At 33.9% G+C, this 24,581-nt stretch overlaps 1 protein-coding gene across 1 annotated transcript; it reads right to left on the reverse strand.

Annotated features, from left to right (window-relative positions):
• Positions 1 to 3,313: 3,313 nt before the first annotated feature.
• Positions 3,314 to 21,324, reverse strand: Anxa1 (annexin A1). The gene is made up of 13 exons (XM_026389254.2): positions 21,113 to 21,324; positions 15,030 to 15,109; positions 14,836 to 14,944; positions 14,219 to 14,313; positions 13,313 to 13,426; positions 12,788 to 12,878; positions 10,738 to 10,817; positions 10,011 to 10,067; positions 8,394 to 8,487; positions 7,446 to 7,541; positions 6,328 to 6,386; positions 4,798 to 4,920; positions 3,314 to 3,658 (listed from the first exon to the last, which is right to left on the reverse strand). Exons 2-13 carry the CDS (start codon positions 15,093 to 15,095, stop codon positions 3,602 to 3,604), a joined length of 1,041 nt encoding a protein of 346 aa, XP_026245039.1. The 5' UTR covers positions 15,096 to 15,109; positions 21,113 to 21,324; the 3' UTR covers positions 3,314 to 3,601.
• Between the last annotated feature and the right edge of the window lie 3,257 nt (positions 21,325 to 24,581).

A 24,581-nucleotide genomic window follows, 5' to 3' on the forward strand; every position in this document is an offset into this window, starting at 1 on the left:
AGCCAGCCTCAGCAACTTAGGGAGGCCCTAAGTAACTTAGTTAGTGAGACCCTGTCCTAAAATAAAACATAAAAAGAGCTGAGGTTGTAACTCAGTGATAAGGTACCTCTGGGTTCAATCCCCAGTACCTGCCCCCAACCCCCCAAAATATGAAATTCTAGACCAAAGTAGCATCTTGGAGTTCAACATCATTTTGCAGATCTAAAGGCAATTTACTGTGAATTCAATTCTGATGAAAAACAAAATTAAAGAATGTGTACAAAAATATTTATTTAGAGATAAATATCAAATGCATGCTAATGGTAGGTTGCCTATAAGAGTAGAGACAAAAGAGAGCAAGGTATGGGGTAAGTCAGTAAAAATAAGTAAATAATATCTTGTAATTAACGTGAAGAATAATTGGGAATATTTTGTAAGTTTTAGACCTCTCCTCAAGATAGTAATAATACTTTGCTTGATTGTCCCTTGATGAATAACCCATAATAAAATGGACAATAGTGTTATATGCCTTAATTTTTAATAAGAATTCCATGAAACTTAGACAAAGTAATTCTTGTGGGGGAGGAGCTGCTGTTTGCAGGTTGTAGTCAGATATTCACAGGTGTCATCTGCTTCTACCCACTGAATGCCAGTAACACCATCCCCCATTTGTAGTAGCTTCACAATGTCTTCTGACATTGTCCTGTCTTCTGGGAGCCAAACCTGGCCCTGATTGAAGACCACTGGCTGAGACCAATTATGCCACCCTATTTCCAATCTGATCAGTGATTCTTAAAACACAGTCTGCTGATGTGGGAATGGGAGAAAGTTTTCTAGGAGGGAAAAAGAATGAGAGAGAAAATATGCAACTGGCTCCACCTTCTCTTACTTCCCTTTTTTCTTTTCATTTTTTTTTCCTTGCTGGAGCTCTGGCTGCCATTTTGAAACAATGAGATAACCACTAACTGGAAAAGCCAAAAGAACAGAGCATTTCCTGCTGTCATTCAATCCTAACCCAATGCAACAGTGCAAACAGTCTTTCCTGTATTTGGGAGAGGAGGATGGTGAAAATAAAAATCCCATTTATTTCACCGTTATTAGACATCTTTTCTGTTACCTATGAAGGACCACAATCTTATTTGATATGTTCCTAAAAACTATCACTGTTCATTTCATACAAGGTATTAAGGAACAAGGAGATAAAGGAAGAAGGGAGTCAAATAAAGGGGGCTTGAACGAATTGACCTGGGAACTCCAGGGGCAGAGGTATTATCAGAAGTATCACAAGGTACAATATATGGGTATTTGCTTTATTATTTAATAATAAGAAAAGCATGCAAATGAGGATAGATAAAGTTGATATATAAGCAAGGAGTGAGGAGCTTGTGGAACATTTTAGACATAGATTAAAGACATAAAGCAAGTACATCCTGAGAATAAAAAGAGATGGAAGGACCAATAATTAGTACACGGGGAAGGTATTATAGCATGACATATTTTCTCTTTTGTATTACTTCTAGATATGATTACTATTTTATTTGAGAGATTAATCATTGATAGTATTTAGTTTCTACTTCTCCATGTCAAAACCAACAAGTATTGTGTGTGTGTGTGTGTATGTGTGTTCATTTAAAAAACTAATGTACCAGGCAAAAAAAAAAAAAATAATAGAGTTTGTGCCAATGCAAAATATTGACTGCATGCTTAATGTGTTTGTACATTCATATATTTAATTTTTCAAGTATATATTATCAGCCAGGACTGAGTTAGGTACTACAAACACAGAAGCAAATCGAACAAGCATAGTTCCTACCCTTGTGAAACCTGGAGAAAAACAAGGACAGCTGATTAGGAAATTACAGCACAAGATTATGGAAAACAGGAGGAAGACTTAACCAAAGACTATTTGGAAGAATTAAGAGCTTAACACAGATAGATCTGAGCCATTCATTTAATTAGAAAGACAAATAGAGGGGATGGCAAGTTTTCCCTGAGTTTAATCATTACATACAGAGTATTGTCAGAATTTTACCTACACCACAGTTTACCAAAAGAAATATGCTGACCAGGGGGACCTTATTTCTTAGCATGATCTTTAATTTTAATATCTTGTTGTGGAACTTAAGACTATCACCTTTTTATTCATCCTCTTCTCCTAAATCTTGACAAAAATGTTTATTTCTTATAGCTGCTATTTGCATGTCTCAACCATGTTTTCTTTAAATCTGGTTATTAAAAGGGCATATGCCATCACAAAAAAAAATATTGGCAAATAATGCAAAATTGCCTTTTATTGTTTTGTTCACTTAGATTTACCACAAAAAGTAAGAAGCAAGCCGGGAGAAGGAAGAAAGGTAGGAAAGGGGCAGGCAGGGGAAAAAAAGAATCACAGTATTTGTAAAAAAAAAAAAAAAAGAAGATGTATTTACTTTTGATATTTTTGGATACTTGTGATTAAAATCATCTCCTGTCAAAGGCCTGGCATCTGAAGTAAATTTTTACTGAGTCTCATTCCTTCCTCATACATGTCCTTTCCTCCCACAACTTTGGGAAGGAGAAGAAATTTCAGGACTTCAAATTAGGTGAAGAGTTTGTAAATATGCTATTAAAAGTAAAATCTATCAAAAGAAAAATAAATAAATTGGATTTTATTAAAATGTTAAGCTTTTGTTCCAAAAAGTCATGTTTGTATAAATATGTCAAAATTGACTCCACTGTAATGTTCAACTAAAAAGAACAAATTTTTTAATATTCCTAAATATAAAGAGAATGAAAAAAAACTACTCACTGAAAGAAAATATTACAAACAGAGAAAATCTGGCAAAGAACTATTATCTAGAATATGCAAAGTATTCTCAAAAATCATCAATAAAAAATAAACTAGTGACAACACCAAATTCTAGCAAGGGTGTGGAGAAACTCAACCACTGTTCCATTTATGATGGCAAAGTAAAATGGTATTACCATAAAAACCTGATATGTTTGACAGGTTGTTTTAGAAAAAAATCAACATACAATTGCCAAGAAACAAACATGAGAAATTTTTTGTTGGTGTTGCCATTTCATTTTTATACTACTCCATGAAATATTGCAGATGTCAATTATAATGTTGGTGCAATAGAAATCCAGACAGCCTCTTGGTAATCTGTACTCAGATGACAAAATGTTAAGGAGCTCATTTTCCAACTCCATTAATATTTTCTTCAATTTAGCCTGTGAAAATGATTTCATTAAATAATTGTCAATTAGCATTCAGGCTCCAGTCCCTTGATACCAAATTAAATCTCTGCATTACACATAAAAGAAAATCAGAATAAAGAGCCAATGACACCAATTGTCTTGTAACACTTTATTTTCAATTACTTGTACCTTTCTCAGGTAGTTACCAGAACAACTTGTTTATGGGGTTTTAGGGTTTAAGGTAAACATTTTTTTAAAAAAAAGTTTCTCTCTACTATACAGAGTTGTGATATAAAAATGACTTATAGGCTATATATTTCAGAAAATAGGTAGCAAGACTGTAATCCCACTGAGCAAACCTTCCTAGTTAACCCTGTTACAGAATGAAAAGCTACAATTCAGCAATCTTTTGATGAGAAGGCTTGAGAACATCATGGATTGTTTAGTTTCCTCCACAAAGGGCCACCAGGATTTTTTCATAATCTCCCTTGGTTTCATCCTGTTGATTCAAAAATAGTGTACCCTTAGTGCTATGCAAAATCTTAAACAATATATTTTTAATTGTAGAAAAATTGCATATTTACAGACTATATCATACATTGCAGTACATCCGTGATCTGGGATCTATAATCAAATACTGTATGTATAATTAAATAATATGTACAGCCAAAATCTGGTAAGTGTGGATTGTTGTACAAAAAGCAAAGGCTTTCAAGATTCAAATTATAAACTTCCCTGAGTTGATTATGTTATATGTTAGAGCCATTTTTATCTAAGGGTTAAATGCATTATACGGGATTGAATAAAGTATTACAAATATAACCTCATATATATGAGAAAAATATTTTGATTCACTCACCAGAATCACTCACTTTTTATTTGTAGTTTTTGGTTATTGGATACAAATAACAGTGTTAATTTAAATAGTTATCAATCTTTCAATATGTTCAAAATCCTTGACTTTTCTTTCTGTCTTATATTTCAACATCCAAATGAGGTAACTTTAACATATATTTTATACATTTTACCATGATAAAATTAATTAAAATATTTTTAATAATAAGCCTTTTATCTTCTGACATATTTTAATTGTAAAATAAATCATGATGTCTATGCTGGTAAAAATTCTGAAATATTTTGAATATTTATCAAGAGCAAGTAAACATTTTCATGATTTAAATTGAAAAATGTACTAGTTCTCCATTACTAGTGAGTAGATTTTGCCAGTGAAAGTTTATTGACAAAGTATTCACCTAGATATACTGAATTAATCTTATATATGAAATTTATGGATACAATGAGTTATCTCTTTTTTTGTTTTTGTCATTTAAAAAATAAAATAAGTTATTACAATGATATTTGAATACTTCTATTTGAAGAAACATAAAAACCTCTTCCAGCCACACTATGAACCTATAAATGCTAGACAAAATGTTAATGTAAATCTAGAGCTAATATAAGAAAGAAATGTGAAAAAATCAGTTACTTAAATAACAGGCAAATAATTTTCCTTATCTCAGAAAATAAAATTTTAAGTTTTATACAGATTTAATTATGTATTTAGTCAGTTCTTCTTTTGAAGATGATCCTAAAAGAAATTTCATTTGTGGAGGTGAGACTATAAAAAGCACTACATACCAGAATGGCTTGGCACAGAGAGATACCATACATCTTCTGATAGTATGCTTTGATTTCATTCATGTCGATTTCAGAACGGGAGACCATAACTCTGATCAACGTCTTATGACGGGTTCCAGCACCCTATAAAAAAAAAAATGTGCCATTTCTTGTATTGTATTCAGAAGGAACTCTCATTAAAGAGGGATTTTAAAGTGAATCCCTATGGAGAAACTACCTCTCTATTCTTACAACACACACACACGGGGGTACCCAGACAAGTGGTAATGAAATTAAAAGAAACCAGCTGCCTGATTAGAGCTTTTCAACCTCCTAACTGCCCTTCTACCAGTCAGTCTTTCCTAGGTCTGAACCATCCAACAATTGCAAATAAAGAGCATTTTTACAAAATTGTGACTAAGATCATCTAACTCATCTAGTTAAAATACTTCATCAGTCTCCTGTTGCTCTCAGTTTTCATCCATTCATTTTATCAGCCTTACAATATCCTGCTTGACTGCACAACCTCTTCCACTGTGCATCATCACTCTGACGATATTTGCCACTTGAAAAGAGTTGTGCTACTATCTGCTTCCAAGCTTAAGGATGTGCCGTTTCCTTTCTTGGACCATCCCCTTATCATCTACCCTTGTCCTTACCCAGCTCATGTATACTCAGGTTCAGGTCTTAGGTTAGCTGACAGCGAACCTACGTGGTTTCTGAAGTCTGGGGCACATGTCCCTTTTTGCTCTCCTTTAATGCCAAGTAGTCATCATTACCCATCTAAATACCACACGGACAGTGGCAGGCATGGTGGCAGCAAATGTGCTAAGTACCCTATACTAGTACCTGACATTCTGTGTTAGGCATGCCTAACATGTCTACCATCTCCCAGGATCCCTTAGTAGTATTGGAATGGTTAGAAACCCTCTGTCCCTATATTTCTCTGAAGACCTCCTCATTTTGGAATACAAAGAGTAAACAAAGATAACTTCATAACTATCCATTTGAGAACTCAAAATGAAAATATAGAGCTGGTATCCTGTATAATACTGTGCATGTTAGACAGTAAAGTTAAAGTGATATAGTTTTAACTATCTCAAATTCATCTTAGTAACACCTTCTACTTCTGTAACCATGGGATGACATTTTAAAAGATTCACTATTAATTCATGGCATGAAAGACAGCATAATAAAAAAGAAAAATGAAAAGAAAATGGAAGATTATAAAACACAACTTTAGTGGAAGTAGGCTACTAAAATCACACATTAAAAGGGAAGGTATATCACCCTTCCCTTGGTGTCTCAAATTTTGCAAGTCACAAATCAGCCATAAATCACTTACAAGCTGCCATTACAACCACATCCATGTATTTTTAAAAATGCACCAAATCTAACACAAATAAAGTGGTAGATTTTCTCTTGCACTGAATAGAAAAAAGATTCTCTTCAGTGAGAAGATATTAACTCCGATTTTCAAACAATATTAGGTTTTCTATTCTACCTGCTAATACATTTATTCTCTAAGCAAAGTATATGAGTGGATGGTACCTTCATGGCCAGATGAAGCTTCTCAGCAAAGAAAGCTGGTTTGCTTGTGGCACACTTCACTGCAAGAGAGATGAGTTTTAGTTGATATATTCATCACAGAAGAAAGATGCATATGAAAGAAACAGGAATAGAGAGTTTTGCCAATAGGTTTCCATCTACCTCTAGTTCTTTCCCATCCCAATATGAGACATTCACTTTAAAGAAAGATATTGTAACTCTCTAGATGGTGGTTCTGAGTATTCTTTCCCCTGAAAATATCAACTATTTCCTAATTATATTTAATTCATCCCAACTGCAACTTCAAGAGTTAGAGCTATCCCAAATAAACTCTCAGTGCACACAGGGGAACAAGCAAGTATTTAAAGCCTACAAGTAAGTATTTGAATCATTTGTAATAAGAACATTTTTTTAAAGTCCTGAAATACAACAAGCTTTAAATATAAAGAAGATGCTCAAACAAAATACTAGCACAGGTCTTTTTTTTTTTTTTTTTTTGAGTTTTCTTTATTTGCTATTCCAAGGGAGATCCATGGACCTACAACATTGCTATCTACCAGAGGCTTGTTAGAAATGCAGAACCTACTGAATCAGGATCTGCATGTTAACACAATTCCCAGGGTATTCAACCATAAGCAAGGTAAAATTTGAGCAACACTTTTTGAGAACACAGATTCTTTTACTCTAATGGTCATCTCAATAATCTAGAAGACTTTTTAACACTCAAATTTTCAGAAGCCAACTTCAAACTGCTAAATCAGATTCTCCTAGGCTTGCCCAAGAACATACAACTAACAAATGGTAGAATAAAATTTGAATATATATTTATCTAATTCCAAATCCCATGCCTTTGGTGACCATTCTTGACTGCCCAGCAGTGTGTCCATCTTAGTGTACCGCTTGGCATAAGTAGTTATTCCATAAGTACATTCTACTTCTCCATGTTTTTGAAAAGGGAAATAGTATCTGTTGCTTCTCTGTCAGTCTTACAAGTAGCCTCTATCTGAAACTGGATGTATCACCTCTCAAGGTTGGTGCTTTGTTTGTTTGTTTGACATATTAGGCAACATTAAAAACACAGCTCCTAGTTAGAAATTTCTTTGAAGCCCAGGACTACATACCAATGGCTGTAAGGCACTTCTCAATGTCACCCTTCATCTCCAGATCCAGGACTTTGTTCATGTCATGTTTGCTGTATTTGGTGTATTTCTGAAAAACTGAACATTAAATTTAAATTAAGGTACATACGAATTATCCTTTAAAAAAGTCTAGCAAAATCAGGGTAACTGATTCAAGGAAATTCTAGGGTTGGCTAAACTCCAGCCACACTTTAAAAACTATTCATACAAATCAGCATAATATGAATACTTCATCTCCTCCTAGGAATGTAACCCATGTGGCCATTTTGGTGCTCCTGTATATTTGGGGAAAAGTTTGCAAGTGTTAACAGTTATTAGAAATGATACATAACACTTACTACAGCAGAATTACATGCCAAAGCAAATGGATGTTCCCCCATATAAAGATCTGTACGGTGATTTTCTCTTGTTTAGCATTAGAAATCAATGTGTTATAATAAGATAATGAGCTTTAGATAGACATTATGGTACTACTCTTGCCTTGACTACTGTTGGGCTCAGAGCAAGTCTTGTGCTGAAAGGTCAAAATTCTTTTTGAGCTTTGTTTGGTTTTGTTTTAACTTTTGTTTTCTGTAATGCCTGTGTAATCTTTTCTTCTTTTACCCCCAAGTGTTTTGGTTTGTTTTGCTTGGTTTTGTTGTAACTTTTGTTTTGTTCCATTATATGGGTATTTTTAATCATATCTAAGCCAAATCATTGGGGAGAATAGAAATTGTGAAAATAAACAATGTTCCACGTGCCAAAGATGCAAAATGTATTTCCAATACATTGTAAAAATGGGCAAATAGCTGTATTGGGTCAGGAGCACCGTACCATATGATATAGGAGGGACCTGAATAAGACTTTTCTCTTTCCCTGCTCTATATGTCCTCAGTGAAAAAAAATTCCATTTTCCATGAACTGATACCATAACAATATTTTTCTTGTTACCTCTACGAAGATGGGGATAGCTTCTTGAGGTAAGAATGGTATTGAACACATTCACATCTGTCCCCTTTCTCCTTTCTCCTGCTTCATATAAGGCCTGTCAAGAAACACAATAGATAAATGCTTGACTGCCAAAATGTTGTGTCCATCAGGATGGTAGATTTTCCCCAAAGCTTTTCTAGACAGTTGCTCTGTGCTCAATACAATCGGAGGATGCCAGAAGAAGACTGCACATTCCTCAATGACAGGGACCTATTTTGTTTGTCATGTCTGCCACTAACTCTCTCAAGGTCCCGTGTAAACCCTAGAGACAAGAATATATGTGCAGAACACATGTTTGCAGAATTACATTGCCTTAAGATTATGCTGCACATCAAGACCTCTTCAAGTAACTCTCTTTAAAAGATTCTCACTCTACTATTCAAAGTAATTATCATTAAATGGTACTTGTAAATCAATAAATTAACCATAAGCTAGATCAGGTGTTTTGATATTACAATTTCTAAGATTCAAATGCTGACTCTGAAAATTTAAAGGCTATTTAAGCTTAGGCAAATAATTTAACTTTACTGAACCACAAATTTTCATCTTTTGTAAATGAAATAGATAATCCCCTGCCCCATTGTCATAAGTATGCTCTGTTAACTTTGAAATGTTAATTACTATCATCCTCCTGGGTCACACTAATCCATGTAGCCTCTATAAATATACATCTAAGTGCCCTGAGAGTCTTAAAATGGAAAACATATTCAGAAATGTCACAAGCAAACAAGAATAATTTTTATCATGGGCAATTATTCAAGTGCTCACTCTAGTTCTTTTATATGCTTGTAAAATTTCTGTTTAAACAATCAAACTTTCAATAAAAAGTTATTTTGAACTTTTCAAGCAAAATGATCTGCTACGTATGCATTTAATTAAACAAAAAGCTAATTAGTGCCTATTGCAAGATCATGTACTGGTACAATATGTTGATGTGGGTGGACAAATAAGTTTTTTTTTTCCTTAATGACTCATTGTGTTGGGAAAGCATAATGCAAATAATTGGGTTTTTTTTTAAATGGAAATTCCAGATCTGAAATGTTCTGCTTTTTTCTAACATCAACAATGGTTTACTGCATAAATAAAGGTAACTTCATTGAATGGTATGCAATAGTATGTTTTCAATGACATAGCTTTGATATTATAATTTAAATTGTATTTATAATATCACTGCAAAAATTTTAGAATATAAATTTGCACCTGTAAACCATTTCATAATCACTGTTAAAAGAATGTTAGATGTGCTTACTGTTTTATATTTTGAACTTAAAAATTTTTCTTCCCTTTCTTATACTTGATAAAATGAAAATTTAGAATTGTTCTCAATAAATCAATTCTTGGAAAACAAACAAACAAAAATTCTCATTGTTCTCTTTTAATCCTCTCTGGCTGTATGAGATCCATTGAAAACTTAAAGACCATATTTTCAGTCTTGAACCAGGAAGCTGTATCTCATTCAGGGAAGGAATGTTAAGGAACCACTGGCTTCTCAGCAGATCTGAACCCTGATGTCACACAGGGTGACCTGTGCAGTGTAAGAAGACCTACTGCAGCAATATTGGCTGAGCCCTTGCTTACCCTGGCATCTGTATCAGCCAAGTCTTCGTTCACGCCCAAATCTTCACATCTGTCACCCTAAAAAGAAAAAAATAAGTCTCATTCTATCATAAGCTTTAAGTAATCACATGATTTACTTAATTCCCTTGAACTCGGACACATAATAATTTTTGAGAAAAGAGTCAAAAGAGAATCTTGTCTTTTGTGAAAACATGGATGAAAGTGAGGGGCACCATACTAAGTGAAATAAGCCAGGCACAGAAAGATAAATACCACATGACCTCAGTTAGACGTAGAATTTTAAAAAGCTGAACTCACAGAAGTGGAGAGTAGATGGTTACCAGAGTTAGGGGGAAGGGAGGATATTGACCCAGGAGTACTAAGTTTCAGACTGGAAGCGTAAGTTTGGGGAACTATTGCATAGTAAGGTGACCATAGTCAATGAAAATGTAGTGTATATTTCTAAGTAACTAAGAGAGTAAATTTCAAATGTTTCACCATAAAAAAAGGATAGGTAATCAAGGTAATGAGTATACTATTTAGCTTGATTTAATAATCCCACATGTATACATATATAAAACATCACAATGTATCCTTAAATGCAATTATGATTTATCAATTAAAATAGTATTAATTAAAAAAAGAAAATAAAGATAAACAGTTAATTAGTTATTTCTAGAGAGGGTTCAAATATCAGATTTTACTGTTAATGAAAGAGCAGAGGAATTTCCCAAAGTATTTGTTATACCTTAGCAAGAGAAAGCAAAGCATTCCGAAAGTCTCCAGATGTGTCCGAGGTGATGTCTTTGGCAAGATCTCTTTTCAGTTCTAAGAAATAAGAAAAATAGGGTTTTTAGTAAGCTATTGAAAAACAATAGTTCTATTAATAGAATAACCATATCTGATATGTATTGGCTTACGACTTATAATTGCCACAATGTCCATTGACTTATGAAACATATTTCAAATTATTATCATTTTTGAATAAAATTTGAGAAATTAGAACAGGTGAAATTTTAGATAATGAACTTGATTTCCTAACCAACCTAGATGCCCTTCAATAGATGCGTGGATAAAGAAACCTTGGTTTATAGACACAATGAAATATTACTTAAAAAAGAATGAAATTATGGCATTTGCAGGTAAATGGATAGAGCTGGAAAATATCGTGCTAAGCAAAGTAAGCCAATCCCACAAAATCAAAGGCCAGATGTTTTCTCTGATAAGTGAATGCTGATACATAATGATGTGGGAAAGTGAACAAGGGACGAATGGAGGAACTTTGCATTGGGCAGAGAGGAGTGAGGGAAAGGGAGAGGAGGTGACAGTGAGAAAGCTGGTGAAAGAGATGGACATTATTACTCTATGTACATGTAGGATTGCACAAAAGGCGTGGCTGCATTGTGTACAACCAGATAAATGAAAAGTTCTGCTCCATTTGTGTACAGTGAGTCAAAATGCGTTCTACTGTCATGTATAGCTAATGACAACAAATAAATAAATTATTTCCTGTAGGGCTTTGGAAGCAATCTGAATAACACTGTGAATGAAAACCCAGAGTCAAAAAGTTTTATCTAACAAGAATAATTTACACATTTATCAAATAATTCTGAAATAAAAGTATGCCAGAATTAAGCAATATAGTGAATAGAGCAGGTATTTAAAAGAATAAAACAAAAATACTTCAGCATAAATTATTTATTTACTTTAAAAAGTGTAACTATCTTGTATGCAATATAGCTTAATGATGTATGTATGTGTATACAGATATTTTAACCTGTCTATATACACACATTAACTGTACAAAATCATGCTGTAATAGAAAAAAAAATTAGCTGACTTTGTAATTGACGAGAAACATAGCAATTTAATAAGCTATCAATGGACTAATCTTCATCATAATGGAGAAATATGGATGTTTATCTTTATGAAATATGCTTTATCAAACAAAAATTAATAACAATGTTCCTTTTGATTATTATCACTGATAAATAGATATAAGGTAAAAACATCTGTAATGACATAAACATTTCAAAAATTAAGTTAAAATCTTCTTGCTTTCATACTTTTATTATATTGTTCTAAAAACAATGTATAAGAACTTTTGGGCTTTCAGGGCTTGATATGAGAACAAGGGAGGAAGATATCTAATGGAAGAAGTCATGTATTGGTTTGGGGAAAGAAAAGGAAAATAGTAACTGATATGTGGGTATCCTCTTATTAGTGGGGAGCATGTCATTTAAATGAGATATTTCACTGAATAGGTAAAATGAGTCATGGTTGGTCTCTCTATACCATGAATCTAATTGAGATAAAGAGTATGGGAATCATTTATGTTCATAATGGTAAAGTTAAGGTTTGCAACATAGAATTAAAAGTACCTAATTCTTTACCTTGTCAAAGACAGGTGAACAATATTTTTGAAGATGTTTTATTACATACTCTTCTCAAAAATAAAAAAATAATACTGGACCATTTTTATGAAATAACTCTCAGAACACAGTGCTCTGAATTAAGGTCTCCATCCTAATAACTTGAGCCCATTAGTTCTGGATGGACATTTTCTATTAAATGCCAGCCCCATGTGACCTGGGACCTGGGATATCAGCACCCTAGACATTGAATGCTGCCTGATAACAATGTATGCTTTCAGTAGACATGTGCAAAACAGTAAAGACACATTTTAATAGGTAGGCTTTCCAAAGCCTGCACAACCAACATCAGCATTTAATTTTAAGATAATGTATCAGAATTCCTTTCCCAGGAGCACACTTGGACTGTTGGACACTACAACTTACCATCTCTGTAGACTCTGTTAATTTCTCTTATTTCTCTATTATTTCTTGATGCCAAAATTTCAATCAGAGTGTCTTCATCAGTTCCAAGTCCCTGAATTGAAAGAAGAGAAAAGGAAAAACATATACAAATCTGGATTCAAGAGGATCAACCAGATTTTTTTAATTGAATTTGAATTTAAGTTGTTTGAATTTAATCATGTCAATTTCACCTGTGATTTTTAATAATTATGATAAATTCTATTTACTGTATGCCTCTAAAACAAATTGGGTTTAAAAACCAATATTTCAGGTAAAGACATAAAAATGCAGATATTTGATTTAGATGATGTTCAAGAAGGATATTAGTGCCAACATTTATTTTTTCTCTACTAATTTATATTTACTGGATCATTGATTTACTAATTCACTGAGCTCCCACTGATTGACATACACTGTACTAGATATTGAAGAGGTGATGCTAGGAATAAGCAGACTTGCTCCATTTACTGTCCTAAGAAAGGAGTTTTGCCTAATCAGGAGGGTTACCTTCATGGCAGCACGGAGCTCATCTGCATCAAATTGGGCTGGAGTTTTCAGCAGAGCTAAAACAACTTCTTCCAGGTGACCTGTAAGGGCTTTCTTCAGCACTTCATCCAGGGGCTATAAGAAAGTTTAGAAGAAGTTAGGTGCTAGCTTCTATAGCAATGTGGTGATACTTGATCTTAGGTCATCTTGCTAGAATATCCTAAACACAGCCATCTTTTAGAGTTCCTTCCCTTCACCTTGACAAAGGAATGTCATCTTCATTTTTTAGATCTAGAGAGATTAGATGAAATTTACTGAATCTATTTTTAATTTCTTAGAGAATAGGGAGAAAAGAAATCACACAATTCAAACAACAGAAGTCTGTCTATCAACAGAAAATATTAGTAAGAATACTTTAAAAACACAATATGAAGTTTTCCAAGCATTGAGCTTTGCTTGCTCAGATAAGTACTATCATTGAACATCAATGATTTACAGCTTTCTAATGGCACCAATTTAAAAAAAATATAGCCATATTTTCTGTAGAAGATACAAAGCTTACTTCTAAAATAATTATATACAAACTTTAAATTTCAGTTCATTTTAAATTTAGCAGAAGATGCATTTCAATCAAAATATATTCTTTGTCACCTATATTAATTTTAATATTTGTTATGTTCAGATTGAAGACTTATCTCTTATATAGAACATCACTCCTGCAAAGAACTTACACAAAGATGACCAGCATATGAAACCAACTAATTTGCTAAACTTGAATCAATTCTAATGAAATGGATGAATAAATACTGAAATGCCAGTCTCAGATATAATGGGAGAATGATAGCTAGAAACTTGAAGAACTAGGTAAGTGTGCTTCAGAATCTATGATGATGCATAAATGAAACCCAAATCAAACTTCAAACCTACCTTTCCCTTTTCCTGGAGGTATGCAGCCTTGATTTGTTGACGCTGAGCATTGTTTCTCTTAGTCAGAATGTCAATAATGGTTGCTTCATCCACACCTGGAAATAAAGAGACTCCAGACTTTAAAATCAATTTTCCTCATAATCAACAACTAACATAAAATGATTCATTTTCAAGGTGCTCCAAGTGAGGTTCTTAACAAACCAAAAAATATAAATTATATCATCCCAAGAAATAAATGCCACACTACTATCAAGCTAAAGCACTTAGGATGGCATTTCATTCATTTGAATGAAAAATGAAACTCCAATTAATTGTCCCTGGACCTCAGTGTCACAGGGTTTGGTCCCAGTTTAAACCCTAAAAGTGATCAGAATGGTGATTTCAGGATTCAGTATCTGCTTGAAATGGGCTCAGTGGATACCTGTTATAGCAATTATCCCATTGATTATACCACATTTTTCAAAGTAACAAGAAAGGAAATATACCTTCATTCAACAAAGAGAACTTTTATCTTCAAATGAAATTCTCTTTCCAGTCTCTCAGGTCTATTATTCAACAGCCAATGGAAAGCCACTCTGGAGTTCTGGGGAGCAGCTGTCCTCAGGAGATACACTCACCTTTAGCCATGATGGCTTTGTGCAAAGCTTCAACATCCGAGGAGGGGTTGAAGCTAGGATAGGGGCTCACGGCTGACCCAGGACCACCTTTGGATGATTTCACAGTTTGCTATGGTGGAGAGACAGGCATACATTAATGTCCATTTACTTGTGTTAATTCCATTGTAATATGGTAACTAAGTCATTGTACTTACAACATATTCCTGTTCTTGGTTGTCAATAAACCAGGCCTGCTTGAGGAATTCTGATACCATTGCCATTTTCAAAGAAGTGTCTGGAAAGAAAATGAGTAGATGTCTTTATGAAACAAACCCACCACACACAAACACTCCCCTTACATCCCCAAGACATAGCATTATAAAGTTACCTGGTGCTTACTTGCTGGGATTGTATTTAGGGGCATAATAAATATGAAGTGTTGGTATTTTAAATGGTCTAACTCTAAAAAAGAAACTCATAGCCTCCACTCAGAAACTGAACTCTTTCTTGGTATATTTAATCCTAACCTTCTTAGGGCAAGTGCTGGCTGAGCAAAGCCTTTTATGAAATGAGTCAAGATTAATCTATCAGAAAGTAGACGAGAATAAAACAGAGAAGTTGATCTTATTTGGAAAGCTGAAAAAAGTTTGCTGGGGCAAAAAATGTTGACAGAAGCTGAAACAAAGAAGTTCAAATGTATGTCCAGAGCGTTAAAGAAATGATACACTTGTAAAAACAAAGTGGCATAATTTCATTTATATTTCAGAAAGAAACTTCATTGCAGGTCATGGAAAATGACTAAGAGACGGACAAGTTGGAAGATTGGAGATCACTTAGTAGGTGATTAGAGAACCTGTGTGAGATGAATTAGGGCCTGTACCACGGGATGCTTAGAGAAAAAGCATAAGTTTTACATTTGTGAGATCAATATTCTATAACAATCTGCAGGTGTGATTTACTTAAAACTCAATTTACTCAAAAATCCATGTATTTCTTCCCAAATCAACCACTTTCTTCTTCCATTTCTGGTTGAAAAATGGTTTCAATACTTATAGTAATTGCTATCTTCACATTTCCTTCTATCTGAACTAAGTATTAGACATATGTGTTTTTTCCTCAACACATATGCACGCATTCGTGTACACACATACACACAGACACACACACACACACACACACACATACATACACAAAGCTGGACAAGGATTATTTTGTACCAATATTTTTTTTCTAACAAGAAGCACTGGAGTGAAATTGCAACATGCATGCCCTGATGTCAAACTTTATCTTGAATAAAATTTCTTAAATTGTTCTGTTGTGATAATATTTTTACTTAATGGATCATATGTATTTTTAAAACTTTATGCATGTTAAAAATTAATGTGTCTTCTGTTTTCTTCATGTACACACACACACACACACAAAATGCTATCAATGATCCTTTTTCTCTGGAGCTGTATTTTAGAAGCTCATACTGAAAATCTACCCTGATATCTCTTTCCACACCCTTTTGTTATATCACTTTGGAGACTACTCTCATGGATTCTTGTGAAGGAGGTTGAAAAAATAATCTCTGCAGTTTTAAATTCATGATATGAAGTGAAGTGACTCATGAGGAGTAAAACTCATAACCTGATTCCTTAACAGCATGTTCAGACAAAGTATTTCAATCCACACCTGCTGAAAAATGACTGCACTTCCAAGTAATGAGATTAAATACCTGAGGGAAATAATATCCAAAGCAGAAACAACTGCCACTTAATTATCGTGGGGATTGTTCAAATTACTATTTTGTCATCTGTGTGAAAAACCAGTATATTGTGCATTCAGTTAATGCATTTTCTTCTCTCCAGCAACCCATAAATTTAGCTGTTTTCCTATGGTAAAGTCATGATGTGCAGTTTTGCACAAGATTTTACTTCCCATTATAGTCTAATCTGGTGCAATTGCTGTTGCCACATGAAATTTCAAATGCAAACTGTTTAATTGGCACATCCTACATTTCATAGCAATTCTAGTAAAATTTCAAATATTCAGAATTTCTTTTTCATCATCTCACTCAAACTTTTAATAAAGTAAACTCCTCAGAAGAAGTAATATAATTGGTCACTTGGCAAAGATTTTTTTTCTATTACTTATAAAAACATGTTCAATAATTCTATTCTTTTCAACTAGAGAAGAAAAACTCCTAAAGAGAGCAAAGCAGAAACTAAGAATATTTGCAAATGTGCTACTAAAAGTACATCAATTTAAAACACTGAGAAAGTCTAGGAAAATAATGATATTGCTGTATTAATTACATAACACAAAATAACAATAAGGGAGTTGAATAATTTATTTGACATGAGTGTCCTTAGACAAGAGAGCTTTGTGACTTGTAACTTCTGAGTGCCTACATTTTAGTCTGGACTTTTGGCCTAGAAACATAGTCTAGGAGAGAAAAGCATGAGAATGAAATCATCCTCAAGACAGACCAGGGAGGGAAATGAAAGTTGAGTCTGTCAAATAACATCTTCTAGCTCTTACCAAAGCTTAGACACAAGATCATGGTAGGATGTAAGAAACTACTCTAAAGGAAACATATTTTACCACAGTCTGCTAGTTTAGTGCCCTCATCAAATTTCATGTATTAACAGAATTTTTGCATAACCATAGCACACCTTACAAATACCACAGCAAAACAAAATTTTGGCCCAATTTTATTACTAAATCCCTCTGCCTATTCAGTACTTTACACTGTGTATGAAAACCACCTTAAACTTAAGAGTTCAAAATAGGTTTTCTTTTTTAATAATATGTTTAAAACTTGACTAGGTTTTTAAGATCCTATTCTACTAACCATTTTAGGTTAATATGTGTTTCAATTAGCTACCAGTGAGTTTCAAACCAAGTTTATCTCCATGATGAACATCAGCTATTTTGGGGTGAAATTAGCTATTTGTACATAGGGCTGACCTACAAGAAAATTAATAATGTTCCACATTTCTTCTGACTGATGAACAAGTACTATATACCAATCTCAGTTTATCTGTGGACTAAATATGTAGCTTTTTAAAGGTTAGAACATTTTTGTATATTTGTGTGTCCTAAGAGAGTCCCCATTATTTTTCTATCCTTATCAGCCCTATGAAAGGCAACTTCCAGAATTTGTGACAGAGGAAGCTTTGTTCTGCGGTTTACCATAACTTCCTGGTTACAACAGTGATATTACTATATTAACTGCATAACACAACATACAAAAGCTAACAGGCTTGAGCAATTTATTTGACACAAGAGAGTGTCCCTGGAGGAGATATCTTCGTGATTTGTCTTGGTTACATGCAAGAACTATCAGAATTCTGCAATGCCAGTAGCATCGCCTCTTGTTTGGAACAACTTTATCATCATAATCTCATTTTCTGTCTAGGAAAATAGAGCATGATTTTCAGTCAGTGTTGTAGCTAGTAGTGGCCAGAATTGTGACACAAATCCATGCCTTCTGACTCCTACATGTTACATGCTTTAAAAATTAGTGACCAAAAGACAATAATATCAAGGACAATATTATTTTTAATAACTCACACTCGAAAATCACATTCATTAACAACCAAACCATGGAGACTATAGCAGGTTTCATAGCAGCACTAGGGAGTTTATTTTTAAATGCTTTGGCCTAGTACATTCTTTTTCCTTGACTATGTATTTTATAAATCCTTACCTTTCCTTTTCTTGAGAAGAAGACAATTAAACTATACAATGGCCTGATTCTGAGGAACCAATTTATGAAATGTAAGTTTATAGATGTTTTACTTGCAGCTTTTTGAATAGGGAGTTTCCATTGCCTGAAATGTGCTTTCTCCTGCACACCCTCTTCCTTTCACCTAACTAACTGCTTACTTCTAAGTGAGGACTTAGCATAGAGGACCTATCACATCCTACACCAAGCCTTCATTGAGTCCTCAGCACTGGATTAACTTTCTGTGCTCTCCCAAAGCATACTGTCTTCATCTTTGCAGTAGCTCAACTATTGTGCTCTTACCCCTTTCTGATGACTCCTTTATAGCCCCCAGAAGCATTCCATGAGAGCAGAGCAAATATACCATTCATTATGTACCTCCTAACCCTGGCAAAATGCCTGGTATTTAGTATGTTTGTAACTATTATTGAATTAATAAATAATGCATCATTGCTAGGATTTTAGAAAAGATCTATACCGGTTTAATCAACATCTATCCACATCTATAGAATAGCAACTTAAAAACTAACGTACTCCTGGCCTTAATTGGATTTTCTTCATTTTTACTTATTTATTACTGGTGCATTTTAATTATACATAAAAGTGGAATTCATTATATCTCAAGTCCAAATTTGTATATAACATAATTTGCTGAGTTTTCCCTCTCCCCCCATCCACTTGTTTTACTATATTGATTTTCCTTCTATTATTATTAATAATAATATCTTCATCATTATTTTAATTAGTACATTATTATATACATATATATAAGCAGGATTCACTCTGATATATTCATACATGGATGTAGTATATCTTGGTAGATTTCTTTTCCTAGAAGTTCCTCTTGCTCCCCTCCTCCCTCACTTTAGATTCCTTTCCTCTATTCTATTAGCAATTTGACCCCAATAAAATATCAAACTTCTCCAGATGGTTGTAATTGATAAAATATAAATCTTGGAATGAACAGTATCTAAAAAAACATTACAGCTCTGAAGTACCAATCTTAAATTTCACCTTGAGTGGTTGGAGGTGAAGCAAGTTAGCCTGATGAAGGAAAGCTACTATTGGATCTATCATGATCTTCATAATAAATATCTGTCAGAACTCAAAGGAAAAGGAAGTAGTTTACTTCAAAACAGTTTATAGCTTATCACTAAATGTAATAGGCCCATTCACTTTGCTTTGATGTTAAATAAGTCATAAATTAATGGTTCTAGAGAGAATTAAGAACAATCAGTTTAGATAGCTAGTATCATGTACTGAAATCAACTTTGCAGATGTTTTGATTGAAAAAGTACTTAATAAGCTTGAAACTCTAGCTGGTTCCCTAATAGTGTTGTTATTATTTTGTCAACATCAATCATATGTTGGGTGTCTGCCAGATGTGGATGCCTGGGGCTAGGGCGGTAACATAACTTCTGGGTAAGAGATCATTTCAGAGTTATGAAACCAGTATTTTTCCACATTTGAATCATTTGTGACATGCCTTCTCTTACAGCTACCAAAATACTTTTCTGCAGACAGAGGAGAACATTGCTTTTTCAAAGGGTCTACACAATTTTAGGCACAACCAAAGCAAGAAAAAGCACATCTTTCTTAATTAGCTAACATTAAAAATTAAAAATCAAGGCATTTAATTAACCTTTAAAATGTTTAAAAGAAAAATCCTTGAAGGAACATTTGTAAGGTCATGATTCATAATCTCTCACGTAGCAAAGCTCTCAAGACTTGCTTTGTGTTTTCCTAAGGAGTTCTGTGACCATGAGCTCATTCAACAGTCAAGATACTGCTAAGCTAGAAGAGCTTTTTGAAGGCCCCTCTGGCATTCCCATGGGATGACTTATCTGACACCACCCAGGAAATATTTCCTTTCCCTTAGGTTTTCAAACCAGCACTGGAAAAGCCTGTCGATGACACAGAGACTCCAGGGAAAGAATGTGACCACACCCTGTTTAAATGAAATGAGTAATAAGTGGGCATTCTTAAACTATATGAGTAAACATAACATTAATTTTAAAACGTTAATTGCAAAGAGCACAATTACCGCTCTGAGGTCTCTTTAATTTGCCTTACAAACGAGAAAAATAAATTATGAAACTGAATAGTTCCTTGTAACCTATCAGTGACACCCCTGTTTCTCTGACCACCAACCCACCAAGCACCCCCTCCAGCATGATTTACATGTAACACACACACACAGCTCCTGGAGACAGGGGATCCAAGGAGGAAGGAAGGAAAAACACAATCTTTCCAGGCTGCCACAGGCCAGGCACATTCTTTCCTTCTTTTCCATGGTAACTCAACAACAGTACAGGAAGAAAACTTAACATATTTTTGAAAATGTTCCTTAAATAAAATAAACAGTACAATTTTCGATTCTTAAAATGTACATAAATATCCAATGTGATTTTACAGATTTATTAAAGCATATTAATGCAACTAGCCACAAATTCTATAGAAGCAATAACATTCAAGTTCATCAAACTCCTTAGAAAAACACAAAGAAAAATCTAAAGAGTTTTTACTGGTGTTGGAAAAGTTTTCAAAACAACCCAAGTATCTAAAGGCAAAATCAAGGCTTACCTTTTTTCTACCTTCTTCTAAAGAACGAAAGAGAGGCTCTTCTCTGAAGGTTGCAGTCTAGAAGTGGAGCCTTGTACTTCTGATTTTATAGGATTTGAAAGGAGGCCACACCTAGCAACCAGAAGTTAGTAATTGGCTTCCTTTTGTTTGAAGTACAGGCTCAGCTTTGTCCAAAACCAAAGTGAAACGACTCTTGCAAAACTACTCACTAAACCAACTCAGCTGACAGTAAGAAGAAACGGAAGGACAGATTTTTTTCCCTCCCCTCTTCCTTTTGCACATTTTTCCCCCAGTGGGAAAGAATGTGATACAGTTTCAAGTATGCAGTGCTGTCTGCTCGGATCCTAATGCCAAATATTGGCACACTTTTAAATTAAATAGACTGTACATTAACTTGAAAATCAAAAAAATCAAAGAAAGAAAAGGGTTTGAATTCCAGCTCCATTACCTATTACTATGTGACCCTTAGGACATATTTAATTTTCCTGAACTTGTTACTACTTTTGTATATAGGAGTAATAATACCAATGCTGCCTACCCACAAGAATTCTTGTGACAATTGCAAAAAAAAAAAAAAATTGTAAATTTTAACATTATTCAGGGATGAGTAATTTTCTGTTTTCATATCTCACCATCATTTTTTCTGCCTTCAAAATAAAATTCTTTTCGTACCTATAAGAAATATTTAAAAAAATTCCAGAGGGGTTCCAAATTTTGAACAGAGTTAAAATTAAAAATTTGAATATTATAACATTCAATAAAAACACTAGCATTAGAGCAAGGCCTATCTATATTAATTCTTTTGAAGAAAATCATTCATCTATAAACTTTGATACAAATAGATCCTTAACACTGGAAAGTAGTTGAACTAAGACTACACATTCAAAGAATTAATGGAGTAGCAACTATCACAGAGCAGGTATCATAAGAAGTTTCCCACCTGACATAAGGAAGGGGAATTTGTTTCCATAACCTCAAGAGTGATTCATTTTTAATTCTTTATTAAACCTTACAAAATAATGTATGATGTTTCCATAAAACTATGCACAAATGTGAGCTGCCTCACACATGGTTCTGTTTATTTTGCATTTTAGTGCTTTGTTCTTTTTCCTCTTTCCTCATAGATATCTCTGGTAATTATGTAGGTCAGGCAAGAAAAAACAATGAGAATACCTTTGTAAGATTTGGCAATATTTAGAACACAATGCCAGTTTCAATGAAGCCAATATAGCCTACAGTCAGATGGTCATCTAATTTGAATATTGGAAAAAAATATCTGTCTGTATTTTGGTACCTATCACATTGTTATGTGCTAAATATAAAAATTAATTAATTAGATGCTAATTAATTTGATTGATAGCTTTGCAAATTGATCTTGACAGAGGTAAACTAGCTTCCTAATAGTATATTTACATTGTCAGCTGAGAAGGGAAAAGATAATTATGTAAAATATGGTTTCTTTTCTTTTCTTTTTTCTATTTGTGTTTGCATTTCTAACTTTGGTCTTGGAAATGTTGGCTCATACTTGCATAATGACACTCTTGTGAAATGAAGAAAAAAGTCCATGTATTTTTAAGTAAAATATAGCAATCTAAAAGACATGCCATCTTATTTTGTTTTTGTTGATACCAGCAGCATGAACTAAGGGAATTGCTTTACATGTTCAGATTTGCAATGTGTTGTCAAACCCAAAATAGCAACAATAAACATAGTACTTGTGGTAGAATTTAGAAAAAGAAAGTTTAAGGAACATTTTTCCAAAATTAACTTCCAGCTGTGGCTCTAAAGGCAAGGGAAACTCCCAAACATAAAGGAAAAGAAATTCACTAATCCTGGAGTAATATTGCTGTGAATAATCTGTTGGAAACTTTTTCCCCCATACAGTCATAATGCCAAGTGGATTTTTGGAAATAAAAGACATAAAATATGTTACCACTGAAGGAGAATCAGTTTTTCAATGCTGTATGGGAGAGAAATGCAGATAACTACAACCCCAGAGAAATGACTCACCACTCTTCTGTTTCTAGAAGATGATTCATCGGCTCCATTTACTTTACAAATAGCAAGAGAACATAAAGTAAAGGAAGAGGAAGAAAGAAAAGCAGACAGTTAAAAGCACCCAGTACATATTACTTTTTCACAGCATACTTATTTCTTCTTCTTTTTGTAAAATCTGATAGTGGAGAGGAAACAAAACAATGAGAAAAAATAGGGAGCCTCCCATGTACCCCTCATACCGTAACAGAGAAAGAGTGGCAGAATGTCTGACATTGGTGAGGTTTCTCCCCAACCTTTTTATTAAGGTTTCTCTAAGCCCTATTGCTCATATGGAAGAAGAGGTGTGCTCAGAATCATGGAGAAGAGCTGGGTGCAATGGTACACACCCGTAATCCCAGAGGCTCAGGAAGAAGAGGCAGGAGAATTGTAAATTCAAAGCCAGCCTCAACATCTTGGGGAGACCCTGTCTCAAAATAAAAAAATAATAAGGGATGGGAATGTGACTCGGTGGTGAAGTTCCCCTGGGTTCAATTCCTGATATAGATATAGATATAGATGCGCACACACACACACACACACACACACACACACACACACACACATATATATATATCATGAACAGTGGTTCACTGAAATCTCCAAATGTCCCCACAGCTTCTCACACTCACTATTTTATAACCAATGACAGTCATTTTTTAAAAAAATTTCTAATGTGTTCTCAGATAAAAGCACTTTGAGAACTAAGGCTCTAAATAGGTTTCCCGTTACCTGTAGATAAGTCTAGGTAGGTATATTTAGATATGCTACCTCATTTGTTGGATCTCATTTAAGAAAACAAAAAACAAAGTTATCTGTGTGCAAACAAGACAAAAAAAAAAGCAACTTCATTTTCTTAATCACATCTAGTATAGGGAGATGACTGCTTAAAAGAGGAACAGATCAACCCTTTGATAAATTATGTTGCTTTTCCTGATACAGATTCAGCAAAAAAGAATGAAGGTATCAACCTGAACCCAACAATAAAGCCTGGATCTGATATTTCTCTAAAAATTAGTCTGTTAACTAAAAAAGATAGTTCAGTTGACAAGATAATTCCAAAGATATATTTGGACTATATAATTCCTAATATAATTACTCAGAATCATTTTAAATCTAAAGGAAAAAACTCATATATACATTTTACAATATAGCAAGCCTTCAGATAATCATCATTAAGACTGCTCACGACATGAGCAAAGGTTTCCACATCCTTAAATTTAGAAATTATGTCTGTCTTGATTTCTATTTTAATCAAATTGGTTAAAAAATAATTTAAAATATTTCTTTTTTTTGGGGGGGGGGTATATTGGGGTTTGAACTCAGGGGCATTTGACCACTGGCCACATCCCCAGCCCTATTTTGTATTTTATTTATAAACAGGGTCTCACTGAGTTGTTTAGTGCTTTACTTTTGCTGATGCTGGCTTTGAACT

Source organism: Urocitellus parryii, chromosome 4 (genome assembly GCF_045843805.1).
Source record: "Urocitellus parryii isolate mUroPar1 chromosome 4, mUroPar1.hap1, whole genome shotgun sequence".
NCBI classification, from domain to species: Eukaryota; Metazoa; Chordata; class Mammalia; order Rodentia; family Sciuridae; genus Urocitellus; species Urocitellus parryii.